Source organism: Trematomus bernacchii, unplaced genomic scaffold, assembly GCF_902827165.1.
Source record: "Trematomus bernacchii unplaced genomic scaffold, fTreBer1.1, whole genome shotgun sequence".
In the NCBI taxonomy this organism is placed as follows: Eukaryota; Metazoa; Chordata; class Actinopteri; order Perciformes; family Nototheniidae; genus Trematomus; species Trematomus bernacchii.
In genome coordinates, this window is record NW_022987662.1 from 2,334,315 (window position 1) to 2,362,289 (window position 27,975).

Genomic DNA, 27,975 nt, shown 5'->3' on the forward strand with positions numbered 1-27,975 from the left:
TAGCTCTCCACACGCTGGATGATCAGAACATCGAGACCATCCGCTTCTTCCGTGTGGAGCAGACGTACGCCTTGAAGACGGGGAAGTGGTACTTTGAGTTTGAGGCGCTGAGTGGAGGAGACATGAGGGTGGGCTGGGCCAGACCCGGCTGCAGGCCCGATGTGGAGCTGGGGACGGACAACCAGGCCTTCGTGTTCGATGGATACAGGGTAAACGAGCTCTGATAGGACATTTTATACCTTTTAACTTCAGCAGTAACCATTATTTATCCATCATTGCTTTAATATGGCTGTACCAGTGATATTTCAATCAGGAGAGACGTTTTTGATGTAAGAATACATATTTATTGCCAGGAATACACGAATGAATGTAATGGAGTTTTGGCGATTAGGCCCCGTTGTGCAGGAGTATCATTCGGGAGGGGAGAACCGATCTGATGAAACCCCCCGGGGTCTAGACACTGGTGGTGGTGAATGGATAGTTGGGTTCGGTCTGAACTAGTGGCTTAGCTTGACCCTGGATTCAGAGGGACAGGAGGTGAAAAGGGGTGGAGGGGGATTGCGTCCCCGATCACTTATTGAGAGGAGAGAGAGTAGTAACATAGCATAGTAAATGAATGAGTAAGAAGGTCTTCCTGGTTGAACTTGTGTTGAGCTTCATAAGGGAAGATGACTGGCCTGGTAACAAGTCATTTGAGTTTTAAAGGACTTAATAACACTTTTGATTAACATTAAATTCTGTGGATTGTGAAATATTGATAATAAATCAGTATGTTTGGAGGCACATTTTAAACCTTTGTGGGGAAAAGTAATTGTGCAGTGTAAAAACATACATTGTAAATGACATAATCTTTGCTTTTGCTATAGAGAGGCGAAGTCCCGCCCATCTACTTCCGACCCATGGGACCTTATTTCGGAAAAATGATGTATTGAAGTCAACTGGGAGAGAAAGATTATCTTTCGATCCCGTTTTAATTGTGCCACGAATTACACATATGATGTTTGTCAATCTTAAAAAATAATTTCCATGTCAAAAAAGTCACAGTTTGTCGTAAAACTGTTGAAATATAAGACTACGAAAAATACGCAACTAGAAAGACTACAAATCCCAGAATCCCGGTCCCGCATGTATTGAAGTCAATGGCGAGAGAAAGATTATCTTTCGATCCCGTTTGAATTGTGCCACGAATTACACATATGATGTTTGTCAATTTAAAAGATAATTTTGCAAGTCAAAAAAATGTAAATGTGTCGTAAAACTGTGAAGTAACATTTTTTTTTGTGTGAAACCGCTCAATGAACTACATCTCCCGTCTCGCACCACACACCAAGACGGCCGTCACGTTGGCACATTTCACTTCTTTCTTTCAGAATGAGGCGAAAAGTATTAAAAGAGGTGAAAATCACTACATACTTTTTCCGAAATAAGGTCCCATGGAGGTCCCCCGGAGAGGGAGGGACTTCGCCTCTCTATGGAAAAACGTCTTAAATTGAGCTGTCACACCTTAATATTTTTGCAGCTACAGTAGCATCTGTTGGATTACAATATTTTACTAGGTCATAAAATATCCTGCAAAAACTTAAAGCTTTCTTGTTTTTTCTGAAGGGTCGTCGAATGCACGCAGGAAGCCGCTACTTTGGACAACCTTGGAAAATGGGCGACGTGGTCGGTTGCATGATCAACATGGAGGACAAATCCATGATTTTCACCCTGAACGGAGAGCTCCTGATCACCAGCAAGGGCTCTGAGCTCTGCTTCACCGACTTTGAGACGGAGGACGGTGAGGGCTCCATATTCCAGTGAACTTTAGAGATGAAATTATTCAGTTATTCTGTCTGTTTCCTCCGCAGTATCTCTAGAGGTAGGACTGGGTTTGTTTGGCATGAGGCAAAACAGTAGAAAATGCTAATGTTGTTGGAATTTAATGAAGTCCTTTGTGGCTTTGGCCAATGACTAAATTAACCATCCTTTAGAAAAAGACAGAGAGAAGTAAGGTAATCAAACTAATTGTTATGGTTGATGCACTGATGCATTCCAGTGTATGCACAATTAAAAAAACTATGCTTACATGACTGATATATATTACAAAAGGCTTTTTAAGGGCCAAATCCTTGTAGAATAGTGTTAGTAGTTGAAATATATTTATTTAAGTAGCAATAGACGTGTTTTTTTCTTCTACTTTCTTTGCTTAGCAGGCTCAATTTAAGCCAAGAACCCAGTATGTGGTATGCAGTATGTGCGGTGTTGCCAACTTGTTATCGATGAACGAAGTTAGCACTGGCCGAAAAAGTTGCCAGAGGACACTATATGTTCATTTATATGATTGAGATGTCATCACACACTTGCATAACGTTTAGGGGTTGTGTCGGTGGCAGTGAGGGAAAGCCCTCCCTATGCACGACTCAAAAGGAAAGGGAGAGACCTCAGGCTGTTGGCAGGAGAGCCGTGGACTGTAATTACTCTGAGCAGCGTTGGGAATGAGGGAAAGTTGAACATTTGTCTTTTGACACTTTGATCAATTCCACTTTTTCCTTTTTTTGTATGTCCCGAGGTATTTTTCTCCAAGGTTTTGTAAAACACCAGACTAATTAAATGTTATTCTTGAGGGCGGGAAGACGGATCACATCAGTCAGGGTAGGAAAGAAGTCTGAGTAACTTTTTAATTAAATGTGCAAAGAAAGGTGTCCAACTTTGTAAAAGAAAGGAACCTTTTATTTTTAAGGGATAGCATGACTGAATTATATTTCATACTTAGACCGATATTGACTTGACCACCAATGTCTCCTAACTCTCCTCCAGGTTTCATCCCTGTGTGCAGTATGGGCATCGGACAGGTGGGACACATGAACCTGGGAAAGGACGCCAGTACTTTCAAGTACTACACCATGTGTGGACTCCAGGAGGGCTTCGAGCCCTTTGGTGTGAACATGAACAGAGCCATCACCATGTGGTTCAGCAAGCGCCTTCCTACCTTTGTCAACATACCCAAAGAACACCAGCATATCAAGGTGATTAAACATTTAAATTAGTATTGTTAGGAGTGTCGTGTTATGTTTGTTGCAACAGAGATTCTCATTCAGATATTGGTAACATGCAGCTTTGACATTTTAATTTTAATATAATTTGTTGGCATTAAAACCTTTTTATATGACAGTGAACGTGTTCTTCTGGAGGGAACTTTGGGATTTTAGCATTTGCAGAACTTTTACAAGCACAAAAACCTATATAACACTCCACAGCAAAGGGGAACCCCCAAAAAGCATAATAGGACCCCTTTAAACCCTGGTTGTTGTGGGTATAGTGCATGCTCTGTCACCACTTGGAAATGGGCAATCATTATAAAAAGGGCCAGACTTTGACCAGCTCTCTAACTTTCTCTATGCATACCAACATGGCTATATTGAACAGTGCTGCTGGAGTTGATGGACCTATTGATGTTGCGTATCAATCCACTTCTTTGGAGATTAATTCGCTCTCTCCCTCTGATTCATAACTCCTCAGGTGACGAGGATCGACGGGACAGTAGACAACCCTCCCTGCCTCAAGGTCACCCACAAGACGTTCGGCACGCAGAACAGCAACAGTGACATGACCTACTGCAGACTGAGCATGCCTGTGGACTTCTACTCTGCAGACAAGATACTGGACGAGTCTCTGAAACTCAGGTCATTGTCACAGCATTGACAAATATAAAAATGTTTATGTCAGATTGATTAATTAGATGATTTAGTGCAATATACAAAACACTCTTTGCTGTTCTTATAACTTGTAAATATTTTTATTTTCAGCCATCTTCCAAAAGAAGATGGAACTGTTGACTTTGGAAACAACACAACTGTAAATACAATTCTCAAAAATACAAGTCTAGAAACATTGTTTATTGATGACTACCCTTTTTTTTTGCTCTTTGTAATTTACCTGTGTGTTTTTTTTTTAATGGCAGTACTACCACTCAGTGAGAGTGTTTGCCGGACAGGACCCCGCCTCAATTTGGGTGGGCTGGGTCACACCGGACTATCATTTCTATAGCAAAGACTTCAGCCTCAACAAGATGCGGAGAGTCACCGTCACCCTGGGAGACGAGAGAGGGCGGGTACATGAGAGGCAAGCTCACTTTTATTTTAATATCTGGATTTTATAGGACATCATAAAAGTGTAATGTAGATGGGGAAGTCAGCAGCTTTACTGGGTTCTCTAAGGAAATTAAGGAGTTTCTAGGAATACCAGATATGTGCCAGCATACAGTAATTTAGGGAAGGTCATACAGTAAGTGGCTTCGGCTTCGCCTTAAGGACCCTGTGTGAATTTTCTTTTTAGATATTAATCATCTAAACATGTACATTTGTGTTTTTTTGACAATACCTTTTTCAGTAATTTGCAACACACTAACAAATGTTACTATAATACTTAAAGGTGGGGTAGGTAATTCACTTCAGAAACACTTTTTGTTATATTCCATGGAATGCTCTTAACATCCCGATAGCAATGAATACATTAAATGCTTTGACAATAAATCCATAAAAACATGTCATCTGTGGAAGCTGTAATACTGTAAAAAGCACGACCAATCATTTGAGCCGGCCCGGCTAAAATAACTGGATGGCCTACCTGCCTGTCAGCCTTCCATCTCGTGCACAAACTTATCTCGTGCCCTCATTGGTCATGTGCGCGTTCGTGTGTGTTGGAGGAGGGGCTCTGTAAGGAAGTCTGAAGGAAGGGGCAGATTTTTTCCGGTTGTGTACTTTCAAATTCTAGCGCACTCGAGCTGGTTTCTCCATTCTTACCTACCCTACCTTTAAGTCTAAATTCAACTTACAATTAATAAAGTTGATCCATGATAATACTGTAGGGCTTTGTGTTGCATGATAACTTTTAAAAGATTAAAAGAGAGTCATAGTTATATCGATAGTTGTGAGTGAATGCACTTCTGGCTATTGCAAGAAAAGGCACAATTATGTTGGACATTAACTTCATCCAAAGTATTTCATAACCTCTGTCAAATAGCAAATTAATGTTGATTAACAAACATTTATGATTGTAACTAAGTTGCCATACTGATCTAAAATATGACCTTTTAATGGCACAGCATATTTAGCTGAAAAGAGCTCTGTGTGTAACAGAATGAATATGAATGCGACGAAAGTCAACACAGAGTGATGAATGTGAGATAATGAAAATATAATGTGCATATAATAGTTCTTTTTCATTTGTTGCCCTGTGGTTGGTAATATTGAAATGGGTTTGTGCTTGCTAAGCTTGTCTCCTGCTGTTGTGGCTGCAGTGTGCAGAGGAGTAACTGCTACATCGTGTGTGGAGCGGACGCCATCGACCCGTCCTCCTCCAGCCGCTCCAACTCTGACCTGGAGATCGGCTGTCAGATCGACCTGGCCACTGGCCTCGTCTCCTTCACTGCCAACGGCAAGGAGCTGTCCACATCATATCAGGTAGTTAACGATGATAGCACAGTCTTATGGGGGGACAGTCTGCCTTACAGTATATCATTCAGTATTATTATTCTTTTTCCAGTAGTAAATATACAGTCTTTCTCCTCTGTGTTTCTAAGAGTTGGCATGCTGTTTTATTGTCTTTTCAATCTGGAGAAAACATATTTAAATGTTGTTAAAATTCTGCTTACTACTTCTCAACACTATTATATTCGGAGATTGGGAACTTTTGAGTGTTTTGTTTAAAATCTTTGGTATGATGCCACTCAGACATAATTGTGTCGCCTGCACACACATTTAAAACAAACACTCTCCCTTCTTTCTTCCCTTTGGGTGATTTGAACACATTTGCACTGCAGTCAATTAGCCCTGAAGAAAGGCTGTTAGGAAAATACACCATTAAATTCTCATTGGTTTTCAATCCAAGAGTCTCAACAAAAACAGACATCTGCTCAGTAATCCTCGCCTCGCCTCACTGATCTCCCAGTTTAACAAATCAAATCGAATACCTGACTAGACGACAAAATGATGCCTTTAGAAGATCTATCTCCCAAGTTTTCTTCACTTCTGTTTCTCTGTTATTGTCTCTTTTCTTTTTTCATCTCAGTTCTTGAGTTAGTCATGAATTTCAAATAGATATAAAAGAAGGAAGCCTTCTGAGGGATTCCAGGGGCTTAAACTTGATTAAAAGCTTTCCGTCTTGTTATGCTTTCAGTTGTTTTAGCTCCTTTTGTATTTTTCTTTTGTCTTAAATGGCTGTCATCAGTACACCAATGGATAGTTATTGAACTTTCAGCTAAGCCCTGAGCTTAGAGGCGAAAAAAGCCTTGTGAAATGTGTTGGATTTGAAACCAGAACAGACACTAGAAGGAGCACAATGCTGAGCTTAGATTCCACTTATAGGTTAGTTCAGAGCTGAGCTTCATCAGTCACATTAAAACAGTTACTAAATCAGCCTACTATCACCTAAAGAACATATCTAGGATTAAAAGACTAATGTCACAGCAGGATTTGGAAAAACTTGTCCATGCTTTTATCTTCAGTAGACTGGACTACTGTAATGGTGTCTTCACAGGTCTCACTAAAACATCTATTAGAAAGCTGCAGCTAATTCAGAACGCTGCTGCTCGAGTCCTCACTGACACTAAGAAAGTGGATCACATCACTCCTGTTCTGAAGTCTTTACACTGGCTTCCTGTGTGTCAAAGAATAGATTTCAAAATATTGTTGCTGGTTTATAAAGCTTTGAATGGTTTAGGCCCAAAATACATTTCTGACCTACTGCTAAATTATGAACCACCCAGAACTCTCAGGTCTTCAGGGACTGGTCAACTTTCTGTCCCCAGAGTCAGAACTAAACATGGAGAAGCAGCATTCAGTTATTATTATGCTCCAAATATCTGGAACAAACCACCAGAAACCTGCAGGTCCGCTGCAACTCTGGCTACTTTTAAATCCAGGCTGAAGACTTTTCTTTTTGCCGCTGCTTTTAATTGATATATTCATATCTTAAAGGTGGGGTAGGTAAGTTTGAGAAACCAGCTTGAGATACACTTTTTGTTATATTCCATGGAATGCTCTTAACATCCCGATAGCAATGAATATCTTAAGTGCTTTGACAAAAAATCCATAAAAAAATGTCATCTGTGGAAGCTGTAGTACTGTAAAAAGCACGACCAATCATTTTAGCCGGCCCGGCTAAAATAACTGGATGGCCTACCTGCCTGTCAGCCTTCCATCTGTGCACAAACTTATCTCGTGCCCTCATTGGTCATGTGCGCGTTCGTGTGTGTTGGAGGAGGGGCTCTGTAAGGAAGCGGCAGATTTTCTCAGGTCGTGTATTTTCAAATTCTAGCGATCTCGAGCCGGTTTCTCAAACTTACCTACCCTACCTTTAAACTGCACTGTAACTTTTATTATCTTTGCTTTTTATCTTTGCTTTTAAATGAGTGTTTCTAGATATCATTTTATAATATGTTTCTTAATGCTCTTAAAGTCTTTCATTTTTGTAAAGCACTTTGAATTGCCTTGTGTTGAAAGGTGCGATATAAATCAACTTGCCTTGCCTTGCCTTCAGAGCTGACTTTGTTTCAATTCAATGTCTTGATAAATCCCATGAATCGAAATGACTAAATCTCTGATGTTAATGACTGAGCTTTGTTTTGTTTCAGGTGGAGCCAAATACTAAGCTGTTCCCAGCTGTGTTCGTACGCCCCACCAGTGCAAACCTCTTCCAGTTTGAATTTGTCAAGATCAAGGTGTGCATCCAAAAGCACATTTTCAAAAGCACCTGTTCCATTCATTCGTTAAAATTTTTTACCTTTATAAAATATTGTCCCTTTATATTATTTCCGTCTTCTCCCTCTGCTCCCAGGATGCAATGCCGCTCTCGTCTGCCATATTTAAGAGCGAGAGCAGGAACCCGGTGCCGCAGTGCCCGCCGCGCATGGATGTGCAGACCATCGTGTCCGTGCTGTGGAGCCGCATGCCGAACACCTTCCTCAGGGTGGAGGTGGCTCGGGTCAGCGAGAGGCACGGCTGGGTGGTGCAGTGTCTGGAGCCGCTGGAGATGTTGGCCGTACATATTCCTGAGGAGAACAGGTGTGCAGCATGGATGCAATGTTGCCTTAAACTGAAAACACCTTCTTCTGCTGCAGATGCTGTATATACAATGTTATGAAGTACTTACATTATCTAGGAAAAGGAAACTGAAAAGTGGTGGGGACTTTTGAAAGACATAATAACACTTTGAAACACTATAATAATACATTCTGCCTTAATCAAATGGCATTGTGTTGTTAGTATTAGGAGCACATTTCCCATAAACTCTCATGTTGTCAGTTGCAGATTTGAAATCCCACCGATGTCACTCAGTAATGTATAGTGTGTTTTAATGCTTTCCTTTCATGGTCTGGTTGTTTACTGAAGGTTCCCTGTCTCAAAGGTTATGTGGTTTTGATGTGGTGATTATACAGTATTGATGCTAAAAGTAAAATAATAAAACAACTTCAGTCTTTTAGATGAGTAGGTACATATACAAGCACTTTGCCACCATTTTGGGCATGAATTCATCTTGGTGTTGGGTAATATGCAGTTTAAATAGTGTAAATAGTTCTCCATTAACTCATTAATCTCCTGCTTTCTTCCAGGTGTTTGGACATCCTGGAGTTATCTGAGCTTGAAGGCCTGAGAAAGTTCCACTACCACACTCTGAAGCTGTACAGTGCCCTCTGTGCGCTGGGAAACACGCGCGTTGCTCACGCCCTCTGCAGCCACTTGGACCAATCACAGCTGCTCTACACCATCGACAACCAGTACCTGTCTGGCATGCTGAGGGAGGGCTTCTACAATGTCCTCATCAGGTGTGGTATTTGCAGTTGTTTTTAAATATAACATTATAATCATTTTTCCTGCAGTTTGGGAAATTAAATAGTTTTGTCTGCATTTAAACAATAAGAGAAGAAACCGTTTGAAATATTTGTATTAATAAGAGACATACCGTAAATGATGAACGACGCTAGTATTATGAATTATCACAACATCAACTCCAGCACACTTTACTAAAAAGTGTCTGAGCTGCACACAAGACCACAAAATAAATTATTCATAATTAATCTCAATTATACCTCGATGTCATCATGTATAATCCCGCCTCTCATTTCCTCACATAATGTCAGTAAATTCTCAGCTGAACCGCAGATGCACATAATTAGTATAAATCCTACATTATAAATTTCCCCTGCTACTTTCAAGACAAAGTGCTTTCTTCCATTATCACCAAACAAACATCATTAAAAGAGGGTGTTAACATCCCCGTGGCTGGAGAGTTTTCTTTTCAAAACTATTATTATGAACCACATTGTGTTTGAGAACTCGGTGTCTCTGCAATTTGTCACATAATTGCTGACTCACTGGTATTGATCAACAGCCCTGTCACCTCCCACAGATGCATTATGGTAATTCTGTGCTGTGGGGCTATACAAATCTTAATGATTGCACATTTAAAACACTTAGGGAGCTTATTTTTAGGACTGGAATACTGAATGGTTATTTCCTGTTAAGCATAATGGCCTATGCCTCCAGATGTGTATGATGATTGAACTCATTATTTCTCTCGTTGCCAGCATCCATCTTGAAACGGCAAAGGAGGCTCGCCTAATGATGAACAACGAGTTCATCATCCCTGTGACCGCGGAGACTCGCTCCATCAAACTGTTCCCTGACGAGTCCAAGCGGCACTCGCTGCCTGGCGTGGACCTGAGCACCTCTCTCAAACCTCGAGTTAACTTCTCGCCCGTCGGCATCATCAACACGAGGCGGCAGCAGTACCTGTACAGCCCGGAGATCCCTCTGGGCAGCCTGAAGGAAAAGGCCATCAGCATGCTCACCGAGGCCGTGCAGGGCGGAGGAACGCACATCCGAGACCCGGTGGGCGGCAGCGTGGAGTACCAGTTCGTCCCCATCCTGAAGCTGACAGGAACGCTGTTAACCATGGGAGTCCTGACCAGCGAGGAGGTGAGGATAATTCTCCTCCTGATCGCTCCCAACGTGTTCGGAGAGGCCAAGGAGGGCGAGGACGCCAAGGGGGACCAGGTGGCCGTGGCGGGGGAGAAAGAGGAAGTGAGCAAGAACGAGGAGAAGGCTGTGGAGGCGGGAGAGGACGAGACTAAAGACAGCAAACCGCTCATCAAAGGTCTGCTGGCAAAGTCCCTGCCCGAGCCCGTCAAACGCCAGGTGATGATAAACAGAGTGAAAACATGCACACACATTTCAGCCATTCAATTGGACATCGTTGCATATAACCATAAGTCCATCACTTCATATTCTAAGATTTCATTCGATTGAAATCCCCCCCATCTTATTTGCCTTCATCCGATTTGCTTCACTTATTCCTCTTTTATAAGGAATCCAGTGGCTTTTCAGTATGAGTTATATCTCCCAGAGAAGTGACTGCGTGAGTGCTAAAGGAAGGCAGTGCTTGAATACTAATGCTCCTATCAATGACAAAGAGTCCACATGATGAAAAGAAAGCTTTATTCTGTGCATTATGAAAATGGGGGCAGATCATTCCTTGGAGATGCTATAATATGTGAGTTTTCTTCCTGTTTAACAGAAAAAAGTCAGTTTATATGAAAATCATCCTGTTTAAAAAAAACACATCAACCATTTCAGAGACAGTTACAGTAGAAAGAGACACTGGAACTTCTCAATGTACTCTAGATTGCCATCCTCGCTGAATAACGTCTCCTTCTCAGATGTGCGAGCTGCTGCACTACTTCTGTGACTGTGAGCTGAAGCACCGCATCGAGTCCATCGTGTCCTTCTCAGACGACTTCGTGTCCAAGCTGCAGTACAACCAGAAGTTCCGCTACAACGAGCTGATGCTGGCGTTTGAAATGTCCGCCGCCGTCACTGCCAAGAAGACCAAAGAGTTTCGTTCACCCCCACATGAGCAGGTACTATACTGCAGTGGAAACAACAAACTAGGAGAACAGTTTACAACCTGTTTGAGATGTCATTTATGTTCAAGGTGGTTCGAGGTATTAAAGCAGGGGTGTCAAACTCAAGGCCCGGGGGCCAAATCCGGCCCGCGACTTCATTTAATGCGGCCCCACAAGAGCTCTGAAAGAATATAATATGTTTATTATACGGTTACATGCCGATTTACAGAAGCACGTTGCCCATACACTACATATCCCACAATGCATCTCAAATTTGACTTTTTTTCTCAGTATTTGACTTTTTTTTCTCATAATTTGACTTTTTATCTTCAAAATATTCATTTTTTCTTAGAATTTGCCTTTTTTTTTAATAATCATTTTGTGATATTCTCAGTGAAGAGACTTGCAATGATTTGCCCTAGACTTCTGCTTTCAGACGTAGTTAATTATGAAGTTATTACCCTATCCGATAATAATCCAATGCAGAGGCAATAATGTAATATAATACATTATTTTATATATATTAAATATTTATATATGTATTTATATATAGTCTTAAAGTTACAACCGGCCCTTTGAGTGCAACCATAATGCTAATGTGGCCCGCGAAGAAATTGAGTTTGACACCCCTGTATTAAAGGAACAAAAATCACCTGAGCCTTTGTGGGAAAAATAATCAATAACCTCGACTGGGACAGAGTCAGAGAATTAGACCGGAGCACAGGGTTTTGTTGTTTCCTAGGATGCCTTTTCGTTGTTTCCTAACTTTTCTCTCCCCCCTCTAGCAGGAAAAAAGTAATTACCATATGGGAGAGATGATAGCGTCAGAGCAGCAGCTAGCTGTAAGGCGAAAGCTATGTTTCTGGAATATATAACTCCTGTATACGACGAAAGGCAGAGAGCTTTTCCTGGCAGCGGTGTGCTTATTCAGCATTATATGAACCCATTTGGCAGCGGCTTGAATGCAACGGACGTTCAATTACAAGTAAAAGATCCTCCCCCCCAGCTTTAACTTTATTTCCAGCTGGTTTTCCCAAAGGGTACGTTGGGCCATATGTGAGGCTAAATTGAACTTTGAGTGAGTTGACCGTGCATCGAAAGTTAAACAGCTGACATTTAAGAGTCCAAAATAGTTTTTGCAGCAACTTGCATTATACTGTGTCGAAGTTTAATGCAGCACTCATTCATTGTGTGGGAAACTTTCAAAACAACATTAATCCTCTCTTTTCAAGTTGGACTTGAAATTGAATGCAATGCTCCGAACAGGTTTTAATAAACCAAACAGAGTATTCATTTAAGGCAAGTGTAACAACACACCATTTTACAATATAAGAAATACCTGTTAGACCAGAGCATAGATGCTGTGAGGAAATGAAACCAACTGTAGTGCTGTCTGTGCTATCCATCAGACCAAAATAATCTCCTGAGGGTTTATACTTATACTGATAGCAGATGTTGAAGCAATCTGCCTTTTTCTCGTCTAAGAGGTCAGACTCAGGTTTCCTTGTGCTTTGCCATCAGGGCAGTGGTCACTCTGGGGGCAGACACCTTTTATTTTTGATCCACATTCACTCATCCACCACGGTAATCGTCGTGTAGTCCATAATTGGGATACAATATGATAGATTTTTGTAATGGATAACCATTAAATGGGCCAATATAAATGTGTTTATCTCCACTATTATATTTTTATACTGCGAGTAATAGAGATTAAGTGAATGACAAGCTTGCAATTATACTATCGTTGTAACTGTTTGAAGATGGAAACCCATACTTTTCAAAATCAATGTGAACCTGTGATTGAGTATTTCCTCTGGCTGCTTATTGGTTAACTATAACACAAAGTAAAGCATTTCCTCTGATCTCAGTTCTCCCTTACAGCCCTGTTTTCAGTGTTCTTCAGCCCTGTGTGTAATACCTGTGTCAGCACACTGAAGAGCCAGGAGCTCAGATCTTTGTAGCTAATGAGTTGTCCTCGTTCGACATCCATATCTCTTTCAGTGTGTCTCAGAGTAGAGAGGAAGAGAGGGGTACAACATTATTCTTCCTGTCCATTAGCAAGACAGTACCAGCCGTCTCTGTTCTGTTTGTGTTCGGATCCTTTGCGTTTGTGCTGAGAAGAGTCCCTGCAACACAGCAGTGCCTTAAAGATTTTTTTAGATCTGCCCCACTGCAAAGCTTTCATGTTCAAACACATTTTTAATTGCTCTTTCTCTGAGCCGTACACCCTTAATCACAGCCCTACAGCTACACTCTGATCCCTGAGAAATAAGTAGAGTAGTGGTCAGCAGCAGGTGTATACTGTAGGCAAAGACTGCTGTATGTACCACCCATGGTTTATTAAAAAGCCCTGCCAGGAATAGACATCAGAAAAGCCTAAACTGGACTTTGCATTTGCCTTAGCCCAGGGAAGCAGCTCATGTATATTTAGTCTGTTTTATAGTTAGCTTGTGACCAGAGATGGGGTCGTTACTCAAAAAAAGAAATATATTACTTATTACTTAAAAAAATAGTAATATATTACTTTACTTCGTTACTCTCTACATAAAGTAACGCGTTACTTTACTCGTTACTTTACTCGTTACTTTACTCGACATCCTCACTCTGGATTCGGAGGTCCTCCTTAGCTATTAGCTTCACGTTAGCATGTTGTCTTTGCAGGTGCTTGTTGAGGTTTGACGTTGTGTTTGCAGCAGTGGATAAAAGCTTCTGGCCTGGACACAGTTTGCACCTCACCGTCACATTCCTATCCTTTCTTCGGACAAACTCAAAATAATGGGCATACCTCCACCCCCAAGTTATCGCTGTTGACTCAGCCATGTTTATGCACTGCATGTGGACATGCAAGTCGCGCAAATGTTACGTAAATATAAACCTGTGGCGGAAATCCCTCTTGTGTCTGTCAAAGGGAGAATCTAGTCATTCTTTATGTTAGTAGGCTAACTGTAGTGTGATTACTGATATTATCAAAGTAACGAAGTAACGCGTGTCGGGCAATGTTAGTAACTGTAGTGTGATTACTGAATTATAAAAGCAACGCGTTGCATTACTCCGTTACCGACAAAAGTAATATTAATGTTACTTTGTAACGCGTTACACCCAACTCTGCTTGTGACATACAGCAAACATAGCAGTTAGAATAATTTACCAGCAAGTTGTAAATCATCTCATATATGTATACTTTTCACTAGACTTGATTTTAAAAAGCTTCATACTATTCCTCACTGCATTGATCAGACGGATACACAGTTTCTGCCTCTCTCACTGTAGGAGACGACGCAGGTTTCTGCTATTGAGTTATGGCTCCGAATATTAATGGTGCTTCTCTCTGTGTGTGCCATCATTCTTTATGCCTTCTTTCACACACTTGTGAGCCTATTTCTCACTCCTCCTCATCCCTCCTGCTATCTGAAATATGTTTATATTCCATTCCCAACACTCTCCTTTCAACCTTATGGATATGTTTGTCTGTTTCCTGCAGATCAATATCCTGCTGAATTTCAGTGCAGGGGAGGACTGCCCCTGTCCGGAGGAGATCCAGGAAGAACTCAACATCTTCCATGAAGAATTGCGACTGCACTGTGGTAGAGTCCAACTGCTAGCTCGGTTTTATACTTTACAAATATTGTCGATGTTGATTCATATATGTTAATATTCTGTATGAGAATAATGTAATAAATTGCAGCCCATGCAGGGCATAAAGGACTTCTAGAGAGGCTAATTTGCAGGCTTTTAAGAAATGATATACACATAATAAAACTGTCTAATACAGGCATATAAACTGTATTCCTGCCAAAGGGGATTAACCGAATATTGTTTTGCAGTTTCCATAAACTGCTTAGTGAGTTATATTTTTAAATCATTTAACTGACTAGGCAATTCACACACTAGAAATTCTCATTCTATTAATTAGAAACTGAAGATATCTTCTCACACAAAGTGATTCTTGACTTAAATAACAAGACACAGAGTGAGTTTTGTGTTGTACTCATTATATGAAGTGGCGGCGCCAGGGTATGGCTGGGGTAGGCTACAGCCATACCAAGAAATGGCTTAGCCCCACCTTAGCCCCACCATGACAAATGATGTTAAAGTAAGCAAATTAAATTAAATAATAAGCAAAATGCTAAATGTTGAGAACACAGCTTGCGAAAATATACGGGTCGTGTCCACAACACACAAACTGATCCTGCTGTAACAACAAGTGCACGTTACTGATGCAATATGTTTGACATTCGGGTTTATGCTAGAAGAGGGGTGCAAGGAATAGTCCAAGTAGTGGGGGAGTTTTATACACTAAAGGTGTGGAAATTCTCTGGCGTTATAATATCAAAGATACTCTGGAGCCGCCACTGATTATATGCCTGGTGTGAAATGGAGGCTACCAGTCACATGTGGTTGGCATGATCTAGTATTGGCACCACAATCAACACCACCATACTGGCGTCTTAACATACTTAGCCACTTTTGTAATAGTTGTGACAGCTCACTTTGAGTGTCTGACAGAAATGTGTTTCCCCTTGCAGGAATTCCCATAGAGGAGGAAGAGGAAGAGCAGGACACTTCGATAAAAGGCCGTCTGCTCGCTTTGCTCTACAAGATCAAAGGTCCGCCCCAGAAACCTGAGGCAGAACCCACTGAGCAGGAACAGGCCGCTCCCAGTAAGTCACTCTAAACTACAAAAAAGCACAGCTGTTTTTTTTATTTAAATCTAAAAGATTAGGAGCAGATGCAGAGACAAATTAACATCTGAAGTATTAAGTAATTCCTTGCTTTACAAATGAGCTGTCCAACACACAATCCTGTTCAACTAATTCCAATAGCATTCAAATGTGGTAAAGCTAACTACAAACACACATTTTTACTAACATTGGTGGATACTTGGATTCTGATTGCATAGGATGATACAGGTAGCAGTGGGAGACTTTTGTCAATTAAACTTTTATCTCAGGGCTACACAGCTTGCACGGGATTGAACCGTTGTTGCATCAACTTGCCACTGATCGTATCGAGAGCTTCAATGTGGTTTGATGGGAAGGCAGCAAACCGTAACGCATTTAAAATCTTTCTTTGATGTTCCACATTTTTCATTAAACATTAAATTGCTATTGAAAAGCCTTGAAATGGGTACAGATTTATCCATCATAAATGACACAGCACACACACTGCCTGGGTTTAACACGTTTTCAGCTTGGACCTGGGGTCAATGGTTTCGATATTCCCTTCTGCTGCCCTTTACTGAAAGCATGGCTATGTTCTGTTTCGAATAATGGAGGACTAATGGACATCTACACCGCAGGACTCTGCTTTACATTTTAATGCCTTACTCCAACCTCCCACACCTAGCCTGCATTTTTGAAAAGTTTCAGAAGCGGACAGATGATGTGATTCAGGATGATTGAGCGAGACATCCACACCAGATTTAGATCATATAGAAGTAGATATATGAAATGATGATTGCTGAAACAAGTTACTACTTTTCCAACCAATACTACATTTAAAAAGATATATATATTAATGTCTCATATGTACATTTAGTATTGGCTTCCTAGTGTATAATCTGAAGAACAGGAAAATCCATCAAACCACTTTTTCTTTGGGATTACAATTATTACTATTCGGCCATCATTCAATATTACATGACGCAGCATCTACAATCAACAGTACAGCACAGCCAGTGTTTTGTCTTTGCTAAAATCACATCTTAGAGTAGCTATGAAACATTTTTATAGATAGCTCCATATTGACTGTTTGTGGTCATTTACAGATTAGCTTGAAGTCAGGGTCGTTTTTTGTTTTCGTGATGACTCCCATGGTAGTCAGTGTTTGAGATAACGCAGAGCAGATGTGAATCTGAGACATTCACCTCAGGGAGGCATAGATTGTAGAGAGAGAAGTCTATATGAGAGAAGAGCGAATCCATAGAGGGCGAGAAGAGATATATCTTCCTAGAGCTCGCTTCGCTCGATCGCTCTATCTCTCTTCTCTCTCTATCTCTCTCTCTATATATCTCCTCCTCTCTCTCTCTCCTCTCTCTCTCTCTCTCCGTCTCTCATTGGGATTCTGCTTGAATCTGACCCTTTATTTGCCACACAGATGTTAGACTGTTTGACTCAAACACCAAAAGTTCAGCGATAGCTTTGGAATTACAATGAGGGTTAGCCCCCAGCCTCTTTGTGCATCACTGCAGTTCACTGAGTTCCTCTGTCAGTGTGCCAAGTTCAACTTAATTGCCATTAACACACATTGTTAGGAAAGTAAACACAAAGCATTTGTTGTTGATTGTTTTTCAGACACAGGCTGTCACTGGGGTCCCATAAGAAACTCATTTTATCTCTCAAATAAAATTCTTATTCCTCTTTCCATGGCTGGCATCCCAATCCCCTGTGTGAACATCTGTTTTCCCATGTGTCATCGTCCACTATTGGTGCCTTGTTTTATTTTATTGTTGTTGTTGTCTGTGAGATTAAAGTTTGATGAGACCTTAAAACTCAGTGTCAAAGGATCGCCCAGCCTTAACACCTTGTTTCTTGTGTTTTCTCCCCTAGTGTTTAATCTTCAACTGTCTCTTTATATCTATCTTGTGTTCTATCTTTAAATGCACGAGGTAGAGACATGTCATTGTTTCAAGAAAGAAAAACCTTTCTAAGGTGCCTTGGGAATAGAGCCCACAGCTGCTTCTTAAAAGTCCTTGGAAACGGTCAAATACATTTTCTTCCAGAGTGTGAAAAGTTTGGAGAATAAGCCAATTATAGGGGCTCTGAAGTCAATTATACCCTAACCTTTTATACTTCAACTAACTCCAGGAATACAAGTTTGAGGGGAAGAGTAGCTATTTCACTGATGAGTGATGGACTTAACTGTGGGTTGAACAACGCGTTTTCCTATTACAAATGTGTTGAAATTATGCAGTGCATGATGGCACCTGGAGCAGATCTTATGAAAAGTTAAAATGCAGAGTCTAAAATCTTATCTGTCAGTATTTTCTAACAACATGAAATGGTAAGAGTTGGAAAAGTGGTGGTCAGATCATCACCTCACTAACTATAAGCCACCGATAACAAAAATCTGCAAGATCTTTACTTTACCAGTTTCATCCGACAGGCCATAAGACTGTTAAACACCTGAACTTTTGAATGAACATCATAACATTCATCTGTTTGTAACTTATATATCAATATTCCAATTACTTACAATTTCTATTGTATTCTATTTTTTTTTTATTTGCACTATTGTCTGTTTTATTGTGTTGCACTGTTGGAGGAGCCTGTAACTACACTGTAGCTATGTACATATGACAATAAAAGCCTTGCACCTTGAACCTACTCTATATTTGTATTAATGGTGTGGATGTTCTCACGTCCCCAGCCAACCTGAAGGAGCTGATCTCTCAGACCATAACCAGCTGGGCTCAGGAGTCTCACATCCAGGATCCAGAGCTGGTCCGAGTGATGTTCAGCCTGCTCAGGAGGCAGTACGACGGCATCGGGGAGCTGCTCCGGACCATGAGGAAGTCCTACACCATCAGTGCCGCCTCCGTGCAGGATGCTATCAACCTGTTGGTGTCTCTGGGTCAAATCAGGTCTCTGCTGTCAGTACGCATGGGCAAAGAAGAGGAGAAACTCATGATTGATGGACTTGGGTAAGAACAAATATTTTAAATAATGCAGTGACTTCTCTCCCTTCCAAGTTTTTTTAACGAGTTGTGAAACATATTGTTATTCAATAGTTGTCATCACAAAATTGAGCACATTGTTGCTTACTTTTGGAAAACTGTTTTCGATAAGCTATGATAGAGATTGCCTCAGGACGTTTGACTGTTGACCTTCACAAATGACTTTCTTGTCTGTCATAGTGACATCATGAACAACAAAGTTTTCTACCAACATCCCAACCTGATGAGAGTGCTGGGCATGCACGAGACCGTCATGGAGGTCATGGTCAACGTGCTGGGAGGAGACAAGTTGCAGGTACGAATCATGACCGCACAAGGATTTTCTGAATTAACTGTAATCACTTCAAAACAGTGCTATCACCCAGTCGAAGTGATTAAAATAAAAACTCGACAAACCATCTCAACTCAAGGTCAGCTGACACGTTGTTACGAACTGTTGATGTTACAACTTAATGATACAGAGGATCTCTATGACTTCCAACCATTCTGATTGAAAAGTTCAAGCTTAAGCTTAACACTAGAACCGCCAGGGGTCGCTGTATACCTAAAACTGCCAACGGGTACCCGCTATTAGAATGCATTGATTTTCAAGGTACAATGTTCTTTTATTTATCATACTAGAACACAGGGTTAACAGTGAGTTTTGATCGCACAGTGATGAAACTTATACCAATAGAATCTGTGGACTCTCAGCTTTCATATGATATCTGGTGTGAAGGTAGCATGACGTATAAAATATCGCTAAAAGTGTCTATCTATCTATCTATCTATCTATCTATCTATCTATCTATCTATCTATCTATCTATCTATCTATCTATCTATCTATCTATCTATCTATCTATCTATCTCTCTATCTATAAGGAACCGCAGTAAACAACAGGCGTTGCTATAGCAACACGTCATGTTTATGTTTACGCGGAGATCAATAGCGCGAGAATCACTGCATTTTCTATAAGGTAAATATTACCCGCTGGCGCTAATGGGTATAAATGGCAATTTTTTTGGCAATTCTTTCAATCTGACTTCATATTGACAATTTTTAACAACAGAGGGTGCTACAGGGAAAGTCACAGACTGGGAGACTTGAATATTTTATTGAAAAAAAGTTACATACAATTAAGAAACAGCTGCGGGTAAAATGTACCCGTTGGCGGTTCTAGTGTTAAGAAAGCTGACGCTTGCTAAGTACAGTATAGGTGAATGTACTCATTTTTTTACGAGTTGTTGACACGCAAATGTACAGTAGGTGACATGATACACATTCCTGCCTCTGGTTTCACACTCATTCTGCTGACCAACAGACGCCAGTAATCTTCTTAGAAAAGCAGCAACGTGGCAACAAGTAGACATATCCATGTCTACAAAAAAGTAAAAAAAATGCATTCAACACAATTGTTGGACAAGTATTCACACTGTATTTTGGTAAGTAACGCTTAATATAAACAAGAGTTTGCAAAACAACTTCACAGGGGTCCATTAACCTGAATTTGGGACAAAGGAAGCAAGTTTAAATTAATGAAACAGCTGCCCCCTTAAAAAGTTCTTACTCCCATGTTAGTAAAGTCTGGGGAGTTTAAAGAAGTACATAAATCTGTTAATATGGATTTTAGTTTGTGGTTTGAATCCACAGTTGTTTACCTACCATTATTTGAGTGAGAAGCCCTGACAGAGGGAAGTAAGCCAAGATTAACAACCTAAGTCAGATAAAACCACAGGGGTAATGGAGAGGGCAGGGCAGGGTGACAGGAGGCCTCTCAAGCCTGTCCTTTTTGGGCAGTGCTGACAGAAGCTGAAAGAGATGGTTGTGATTTAATGCAGCGTCCAGTGCCAAGCATGAATTAAAGCTCAGACAGAAGGAGCTCAGGGAGACATTCAGGCCGTCACATGTGACTCCGGCAGTCTCATCACGCCGTCACTGACATAAATTCCTGACCAGTTTACTGCCACATGATACATGCACTTCGCTTACTGTGGCCATATAAAGTGGCATTACCACGGCTTGTAAGTGCATAGTGTTTGCAATATTTACTCTTATAATTACACCTTAATGTATATATTATGATACACATCTTACAATAAGTGTAAATTCAATTTTTCAACACAGACCTTAAATAAATGTTCCCAATCATGCACAGCAGTACCACACAGGGAGCATTTTCACAGGGCTGAACATTAAAGAGGAGGAAATTGCTTTGACTTTTAGGATTGGAAAACATTTGGCATGATTGAAAGTTCAACATTTATGGAAACTGCTCTGATGATGAGTGAGATTTCCTGTGATGTTCATATTTGCAGAGTGTAATTTGCCAACGATAACGTGTGGATTCCCTCCCTCTGGTTCTCATCTATTCCTTTTGCAATTTCCTTTAATCTCCAGCGTAGACAGAAATGTCTTCACTGTTAGATTTGTGAGAACCTTAGACTGAACCCACACTAGAATGAGGATGCTACGAATGGAAAAGTATTATATGGAAAAGAGTTTAGAGGTGAAAACAGATTTTCCAGTCGTTGTTCTGAACAGAGAAGACATTTTACTTATTGACTGCACCTTAAGTTTTTATCAGGGTCAAGCATATAAGACTCTGCATCCTCCAGACATATCAGAAAAGATTAAATATGTCTGAGCTCCTGCAACAGGGAAGGTTAGATAAAATCTTTGAAAGTGTTTTCTTGTGTCTCTTATCAATGTCAGGTAAGCTCATACATAAGAGTTTTAGATTTGTATTAAATATATTTAGTCTGAAACTCCATAAAGTATCCTGCTGTATATGTCAAACAGAAATGGAAGACAAAATCTTGCCTGGAGATAGCAGAAGTTTATTTGGGACTATATATTGGAAAGCCATGCTGAGTTTACTGACTCAAGGAGTGTTCTGCTGTCAAACAACACAACATGTCCTCACTACAATGAGAAAGAGTATCACAGGGGGTAAACAGGAACAGGATAAAAGCTGGAGGCAGGGGTGGAAAAATATATTTTGTATTTTTCACTCTTAAAGTTTTCCTATTAGCAAGATATCGCAAGAAGAAAATAATCTTTTTTGGAACAAAAGTTGTTTTTATATTAAACCTGGGCTGATTCCCCGACAAACTCAAATCTCAGGATGGATACATTTTTTAAATACTTTTGACTGCCAGCTAGAGTGCCGTCATATAGAGAGGAATATACAGTATCTGAAACCTCCAACAAAGGACGAATGGACTGCAACTCTCAGCAGAAAAGTCTAGGAGACATTGATCTTTACGTTAAGACCATGATATGAATAGTATTCGAAATTCTGAAAAAAAAGAATAGGTATGCAGTTTGACAAATTAAATGGGTTTCTAGTGTTGCCCATGTCAACTTCTTTTTGTCTAGAAATAAAAAACGTTTTGTTTTTGTCCACAGGAGATCGCCTTTCCCAAGATGGTGGCCAGCTGTTGTCGCTTCTTGTGCTACTTCTGTCGTATTAGCCGGCAGAACCAGAAAGCCATGTTTGACCACCTGGGCTACCTGCTGGAGAACAGCAGCGTGGGGCTGGGTAAGTGCTGGAGTTTTCAAATGAGACACCTCTATTATCTTCTGACAGTTGCCGTACAGCATTTTCCTCGAATTACACTTCATGTATATCATTCTGAGAGACAGGTTTACAAAATACAGTATATGGAAACATGTCAATATGAAGGATGATTGGGAGGTACTGAAGAAAATATGCTTTTCAGAAAGGAAATATATGGTGTTAAATGAAAGAAAGACATTTTGAGAGAAGGTAAATGAATTTGGAGGAGGCTGTGGCTCAGTGGAGGGTGTGCTGGACTTCGAATCAGGGGATAGCAAGTTCGAGTCCCACTGCAGTCAGCATGTCGTTGTGTCCCTGGGCAAGACACTTCACCCCAAATTGCTCCTGTGGGGATTCCCCACAGTATTGAGTATGTAAGTTGCTTTGGATAAAAGCGTCTAACAAGTAACATGTAATGTAATGTATTCCTTGACATTTACATATTTTTTCAAGTTTTTACCTCGGTGTAGAAACTGAAAAGTTGCCCTTTTGCTGCTTTTAAATAATGCGAAATATTCCCTGAAATGAAGAGTTGCCAGGGTTTTTGTTCAACTAATTGAAGTGCATACACAGACTTATCGCCGACATTACACCAGGGTGTCAGTTTAATAGGGAAAGGGGCAGAGAGGGAGGCAGCACACAGCGAGAGAAGAATGGAGAGTGGGAGGCAGAAAGTGAGGTATGGGGGTTATTTAGTCATGCAGGGCAGGACTGATGAGTCACTGCTCCACGGCTGCTGTAACGCTCCTGCCTGTGAAAGAGGAGAGGGGCTCGTGTTGTGGGGACACCAGAGGAATATGAACACACCAGTTTGTTATGCCTGACATTACATTTTGGATATTTGCACAAGACGTTCCTTGAGTTTATGTTAAACCCTGCCTGCGTAGCGAACATAGTTATTATTCCAAACCAATTACCACTGTAGTTTTTAATCTAAGTTGCCGGCACACAATCATCTTCAGAGCATGTTCCCAACGGGGGTGTTACAATTGATGTAGGCCTCGAGTGTTTTTTGCACATTCAGTCGCTGAGGATTCACTTACTTATAAATGATTATCTACAAAACATCAGAGTATTTCTTTGACTGTTAACTATTAATAGCAATAGTGCGTGGCATTATATTAGAGAGGAGAGACAGATATCCATTAAATATATTGATAATGAATGTTTTATATAATTGTATACTTGTTCTCAAAATTGCCTTTTGGTTTGTTTTGTAGTCTTATTGAGTGTCTCATATGACCATATAGCATTGAAATGAAAAAGCATTATCAATTCAGTGCCATTTCTAAAATATTTAAAGGGCCTTTACCATCAATGTGCTATGTTTTTTTTTATCTGGATGATTCTATACTACTATGTAGTTTTCCTTTTAACACTTTAACACTGATACAATGTTGTTACCTGCTGCTCTGAACTGCAAGAGAGAGTGTCACAGTAACATATGAAGATAGACTGCCCCCTGTTGATAAGAACAGAACAAATACAGTTTTATTTGCTATTAACGTGTGTGTGTGTGTGTGTGTGTGTGTGTGTGTGTGTGTGTGTGTGTGTGTGTGTGTGTGTGTGTGTGTGTGTGTGTGTGTGTGGTGTGTGTGTGTGTGTGTGTGTGTGTGTGTGTGTGTGTGTGTGTGTGTGTGTGTGTGTGTGTGTGTGTGTGTGTGTGTGTGTGTGTGTGTGTGTGTGTGTGTGTGTGTGTGTGTGTGTGTGTGTGTGTGTGTGTGTGTGTGTGTGTGTGTGTGTGTGTGTGTGTGTGTGTGTGTGTGTGTGTGTGTGTGTGTGTGTGTGTGGTGTGTGTGTGTGTGTGTGTGTGTGTGTGTGTGTGTGTGTGTGTGTGTGTGTGTGTGTGTGTGTGTGTGTGTGTGTGTGTGTGTGTGTGTAGCTTCTGAAGCCATGCGGGGCTCCACTCCACTGGATGTAGCAGCTTCTTCAGTGATGGACAACAACGGCCTGGCTCTGGCCCTGGAGGAGCCGGATCTGGAGAAGGTTTGTTACTTTAGCTCACAATCAAACATATTATGGGTACATTTGCTTTAAAAAATGTGATCCTTGAACCATGATTATTAAGAGGTGTCATTCTGTTTAGATAACCAGTGGTAAGTTTAGAGTTTGGTTATGTGTTGAGGTAGATAAAGCTTTTTTTTGATTTTGAAATTGCACATTTTATTCAAATGATCTGTCAAATGCTGAGATTAAACAACAAGATATTGTGGTTAGAACACTTTTAGATTAATTAATTTATTGTTTTTTATTTAGGTTATGTGCACTGAAACAACCCTATCAGCTCAAAACACATGTCCTGGGACAATAACATTTATAAAAGTAATATATCCTATAAATGTAGATGAATGATAAGTATCTTCTGTGACATTACATCGAGGAACTCTGCATTATTTACAGCTGAGATGATTTAATTTGACATCTCCTCACTGCTGACTTTTCGCATAGTGAAAGTGATTCAGACAAAAATAAGATCCTCATGCCACCCAAGTTTTGTCAGTGAAAATGAAGTCGATTTTGTGTGATTCTTTTGAATACGCTTGCTCAGCAGATGCTTTCTAGCTGTCACTGACAGTCAAAAAGACAGAGTGTGCTATTATAATACCCAGGGATGAAACTGTGTGTGTGTGTGTGTGTGTGTGTAGGTGGTGACATACCTGGCAGCCTGTGGTCTTCAGAGTTGTGCCATGCTTCTTGCTAAGGGTTACCCAGACCTCGGCTGGAACCCTATAGAGGGAGAGCGCTTCCTGTCCTTCCTGAGGTTCGTCGTCTTCTGCAATGGTAGGTAGACTTTCATACTGATTCCATGACATTAATAGGAGGGGGCGAATAGCTAACCCCCGAATAGTTGTCAGTTCTAAAAAGGGGTCTAAAAGAAAACATTTAATCAACAGAGCAATCACATACTGTAAGAGCAAAGCAATATCAAAACATTTAAGATATTTACGATTTATGAGCATTTAGGAGTTGGCATGAAAAAACAGCTGTCTGTGGCTTGCCTATAGGGGAAACAATTGTGAAAAAATGCAAAGTTCCAATTACAATTACAAAAAGCAAGTAGTCTGACAGCAATGCACCTACACAAAACAAATGGCGTCAGTCAATAATCAAAAAGAAACAGATTTTGACGATATGCAGGACTTGGCTAATCAGATTTGACTATGTAAATTCTTATAATTGGACACCCCTAAAAAATAAAGTAGATTCTGAAGTGTTCTATTTAAAACTTCCCCCTTCAAATATGTCCATAATCCTGTGCTGTGTTTCCAGGTGAGAGTGTGGAGGAGAATGCTAACGTGGTGGTGAAGCTGCTGATCAGACGTCCCGAGTGTTTCGGCCCCGCCCTCAGGGGAGAGGGAGGTCAGGGTTTGCTCGCCGCCATGCAGGAGGCCATCAAGATTTCCGATAATCCCGCCCTCGACCTGCCCGAGAGCGCCGCCGGCGTCAATAATGGGTAGGAATCCACGCCAGTTTCTCACACGCATTGTTCTAATTAAGGTGGAAAAGCTTGTGATTCAGCGTTTATATCATCCTGAGACACTTAAAACCCACTGAGCAGTCCCTAGTGATATAGGCTCCTATTAATTGTGTCTTTGTGGTGAACTGTTACATTGAATTAGATTAGCCAGTGTGCTGCTGAGCTCAGCCAACCAGCATTATTCCTAGTTATAAGGTGTCTTAATAGTGCTATATAAATGAGTTTGACTGTTACATCACATCATTGAGACGAGATAAAAGGGAGTTTTTTACTTTCAGTTCGATAGGAACGTTTTATTACTTGATTTAAATGCTCAACAAAAGGGTCATAAACTTGAAATAACCACCGTGCAACATACCTTAATGTTGAACATGGTTAGTTTAGATAAATGTTATCCTTCATACAAGTTTTAAGACATTTAAGAATACTCTGTTTTGTCTGATAGTGTTGTTTTACCACAAGAAAAGTTCAATAAACTAAGAGACTACTAGAGAAACTAAACTAAAAGTTATTCAAAGCACATCCACTCATTCTCCCTTATACTGTACATACGAGCAGTGTTGGTCAAGTTACTAGTAATCAGTAATGAGATTATACAATTAAAAAAGTAATTGGTATATATACAGATGTACTTGTCTGATTAAAGGGTTATGAGAAAAGAATTAGGCAGACATTGAAGCTGTGAGTAAAGATTTGAATAACGTTTTGGGGCCTTGCCTGCTCACATCAGTATGCAAAGGATGTTGTACGCTGGCTGCATTTTAATGGGGAAGGTTATTATTGCATGATGTGAGAATAGAGGGATTGGGAAGCGGGTCAAAATCAATACGTGAAACACTGTGGCCTGTTAAACGATCAGATATTGGGCCAAAACAGTTATACATGCTCACAAAATTGCCCATCTATTGCCCTTTCAATTTATGAGCGTATAATATGTCGTTTTTCTTTGTGCGTGTGAGGTTTGCAGTATGCCAAAGTGTGTTGTATTTTTGTTTCAGTTCTGGTGAGGAAGAAGGAGAAGTTATTCACATGGGCAACGCCATCATGTCCTTCTACTCGGCTCTTATTGACCTGCTGGGACGCTGCGCTCCAGAGATGCATGTGAGGATCTTTTTTGTCATGCACAAACGTACTTGTGTTGCTATTTTGACCCTCAATACAGTAACAGAGACTACTGTAGGGACTTGGATGAAATACAAAGCTGAATATTCCCCGTTTGTGTCTCTTACAGCTTATCAATGCAGGTAAAGGTGAGGCGCTGCGTATCCGAGCCATCCTGCAGTCCCTGGTTCCAACGACAGACCTGGTGGGGATCATCAGCATCCCGCTCAACATGCCTGTGCTTAATAAAGGTATGTCAGTGCTGGTGGCTCTTTTTTCACTTCATTAAGTCATACATGCAGATGTTGATGGTTAAATATCAAAAGATAAACAGAACTAGTGCTGCCACAAAAACACGCAATGTTATCAAGCAGGGAAGAAAGTTGTATTATCATCCAAAAGGGACACACAGAAGCCTCCCACTGTCGCAGGAAAAATGGTTTTTGGACTGAATTCAAGGATGAAACTGGTCGCACACGCAGCACTCTGATAAAACATTTTGATTTAGACCAAACACAAGGTACAATATATCAGAATCTAATTTTCTCCCCAGCCTACTGAACTAACAATCCACATAGTGCCTAGAAATATGAAATGTATTTGGCAGATATGTTATGCGAGTCATGCTGTCAGGTGAAGGCAGCTGACATAAATTCATCATCATCAATCATCTCTGCACTTTGAGAATCATCTCGGCTCCGCCAGCTTGAGGTTTATCATGAAATCCACGGTGTCACACAGACAGGCTTCATGAGGGAGGGAATATTTATATATATATATATTATATCCTCTCCTGCCTTCTGAGGAGGAACATTGTGTTTTTTAGCACCTTTGCAGTTTGTGCCCTGATGAAAAAAAGCCATCTTCACACCAGAAAATGTACTTCATATCCAATTTTCTTTGTAACATCTTCAAATAAGAAAGCAGGTTGTGTTCTGAGTAATTGAACTCATTTTTCTTTTTAAATAACTGTCTGCAGCTTATCAGCCCTGGAATTACTTTTAACTTTTAATACGCATTTATTTACGCTTACAGTATAAACTTTTTTCATTAACTACCTGAATAAATTCAATGTTTACGACACATTAAAACTTTTCCCCCCTGAAATGTGTTTAACCTTCAGATGGCACGGTAATGACAGAACCCGACATGTCGGCCTGTTTCTGTCCGGACCACAAGGCCCCCATGGTGCTCTTCCTGGAGAGAGTGTACGGCATCGAGGACCAGAGCTTCCTGCTCCAGATGTTGGAGGTCGGCTTCCTGCCTGACCTCCAAGCCTCTGCGTCTCTGGACACG

General features: G+C 40.6%; 1 protein-coding gene across 2 annotated transcripts in view; it reads left to right on the forward strand.

The window, feature by feature from the left end:
• The window catches only part of ryr3 (ryanodine receptor 3), a 120,014-nt gene that overhangs the window by 52,058 nt on the left and 39,981 nt on the right, over nucleotides 1-27,975 (forward strand). For both annotated transcript variants that reach the window (XM_034135515.1, XM_034135516.1), the window contains exons 26-48: nucleotides 4-209; nucleotides 1,606-1,780; nucleotides 2,800-3,008; nucleotides 3,502-3,665; nucleotides 3,789-3,837; nucleotides 3,944-4,104; nucleotides 5,282-5,444; nucleotides 7,616-7,702; nucleotides 7,819-8,045; nucleotides 8,594-8,806; nucleotides 9,569-10,178; nucleotides 10,700-10,900; nucleotides 14,367-14,469; nucleotides 15,412-15,546; nucleotides 18,254-18,527; nucleotides 18,741-18,855; nucleotides 21,950-22,082; nucleotides 23,983-24,086; nucleotides 24,746-24,881; nucleotides 25,371-25,554; nucleotides 26,577-26,679; nucleotides 26,810-26,930; nucleotides 27,803-27,975. In XM_034135515.1, coding sequence (XP_033991406.1) covers nucleotides 4-209; nucleotides 1,606-1,780; nucleotides 2,800-3,008; nucleotides 3,502-3,665; nucleotides 3,789-3,837; nucleotides 3,944-4,104; nucleotides 5,282-5,444; nucleotides 7,616-7,702; nucleotides 7,819-8,045; nucleotides 8,594-8,806; nucleotides 9,569-10,178; nucleotides 10,700-10,900; nucleotides 14,367-14,469; nucleotides 15,412-15,546; nucleotides 18,254-18,527; nucleotides 18,741-18,855; nucleotides 21,950-22,082; nucleotides 23,983-24,086; nucleotides 24,746-24,881; nucleotides 25,371-25,554; nucleotides 26,577-26,679; nucleotides 26,810-26,930; nucleotides 27,803-27,975 — 4,046 coding nt within the window. The remainder of the gene's footprint in view (nucleotides 1-3; nucleotides 210-1,605; nucleotides 1,781-2,799; nucleotides 3,009-3,501; nucleotides 3,666-3,788; nucleotides 3,838-3,943; nucleotides 4,105-5,281; nucleotides 5,445-7,615; nucleotides 7,703-7,818; nucleotides 8,046-8,593; nucleotides 8,807-9,568; nucleotides 10,179-10,699; nucleotides 10,901-14,366; nucleotides 14,470-15,411; nucleotides 15,547-18,253; nucleotides 18,528-18,740; nucleotides 18,856-21,949; nucleotides 22,083-23,982; nucleotides 24,087-24,745; nucleotides 24,882-25,370; nucleotides 25,555-26,576; nucleotides 26,680-26,809; nucleotides 26,931-27,802) is intronic.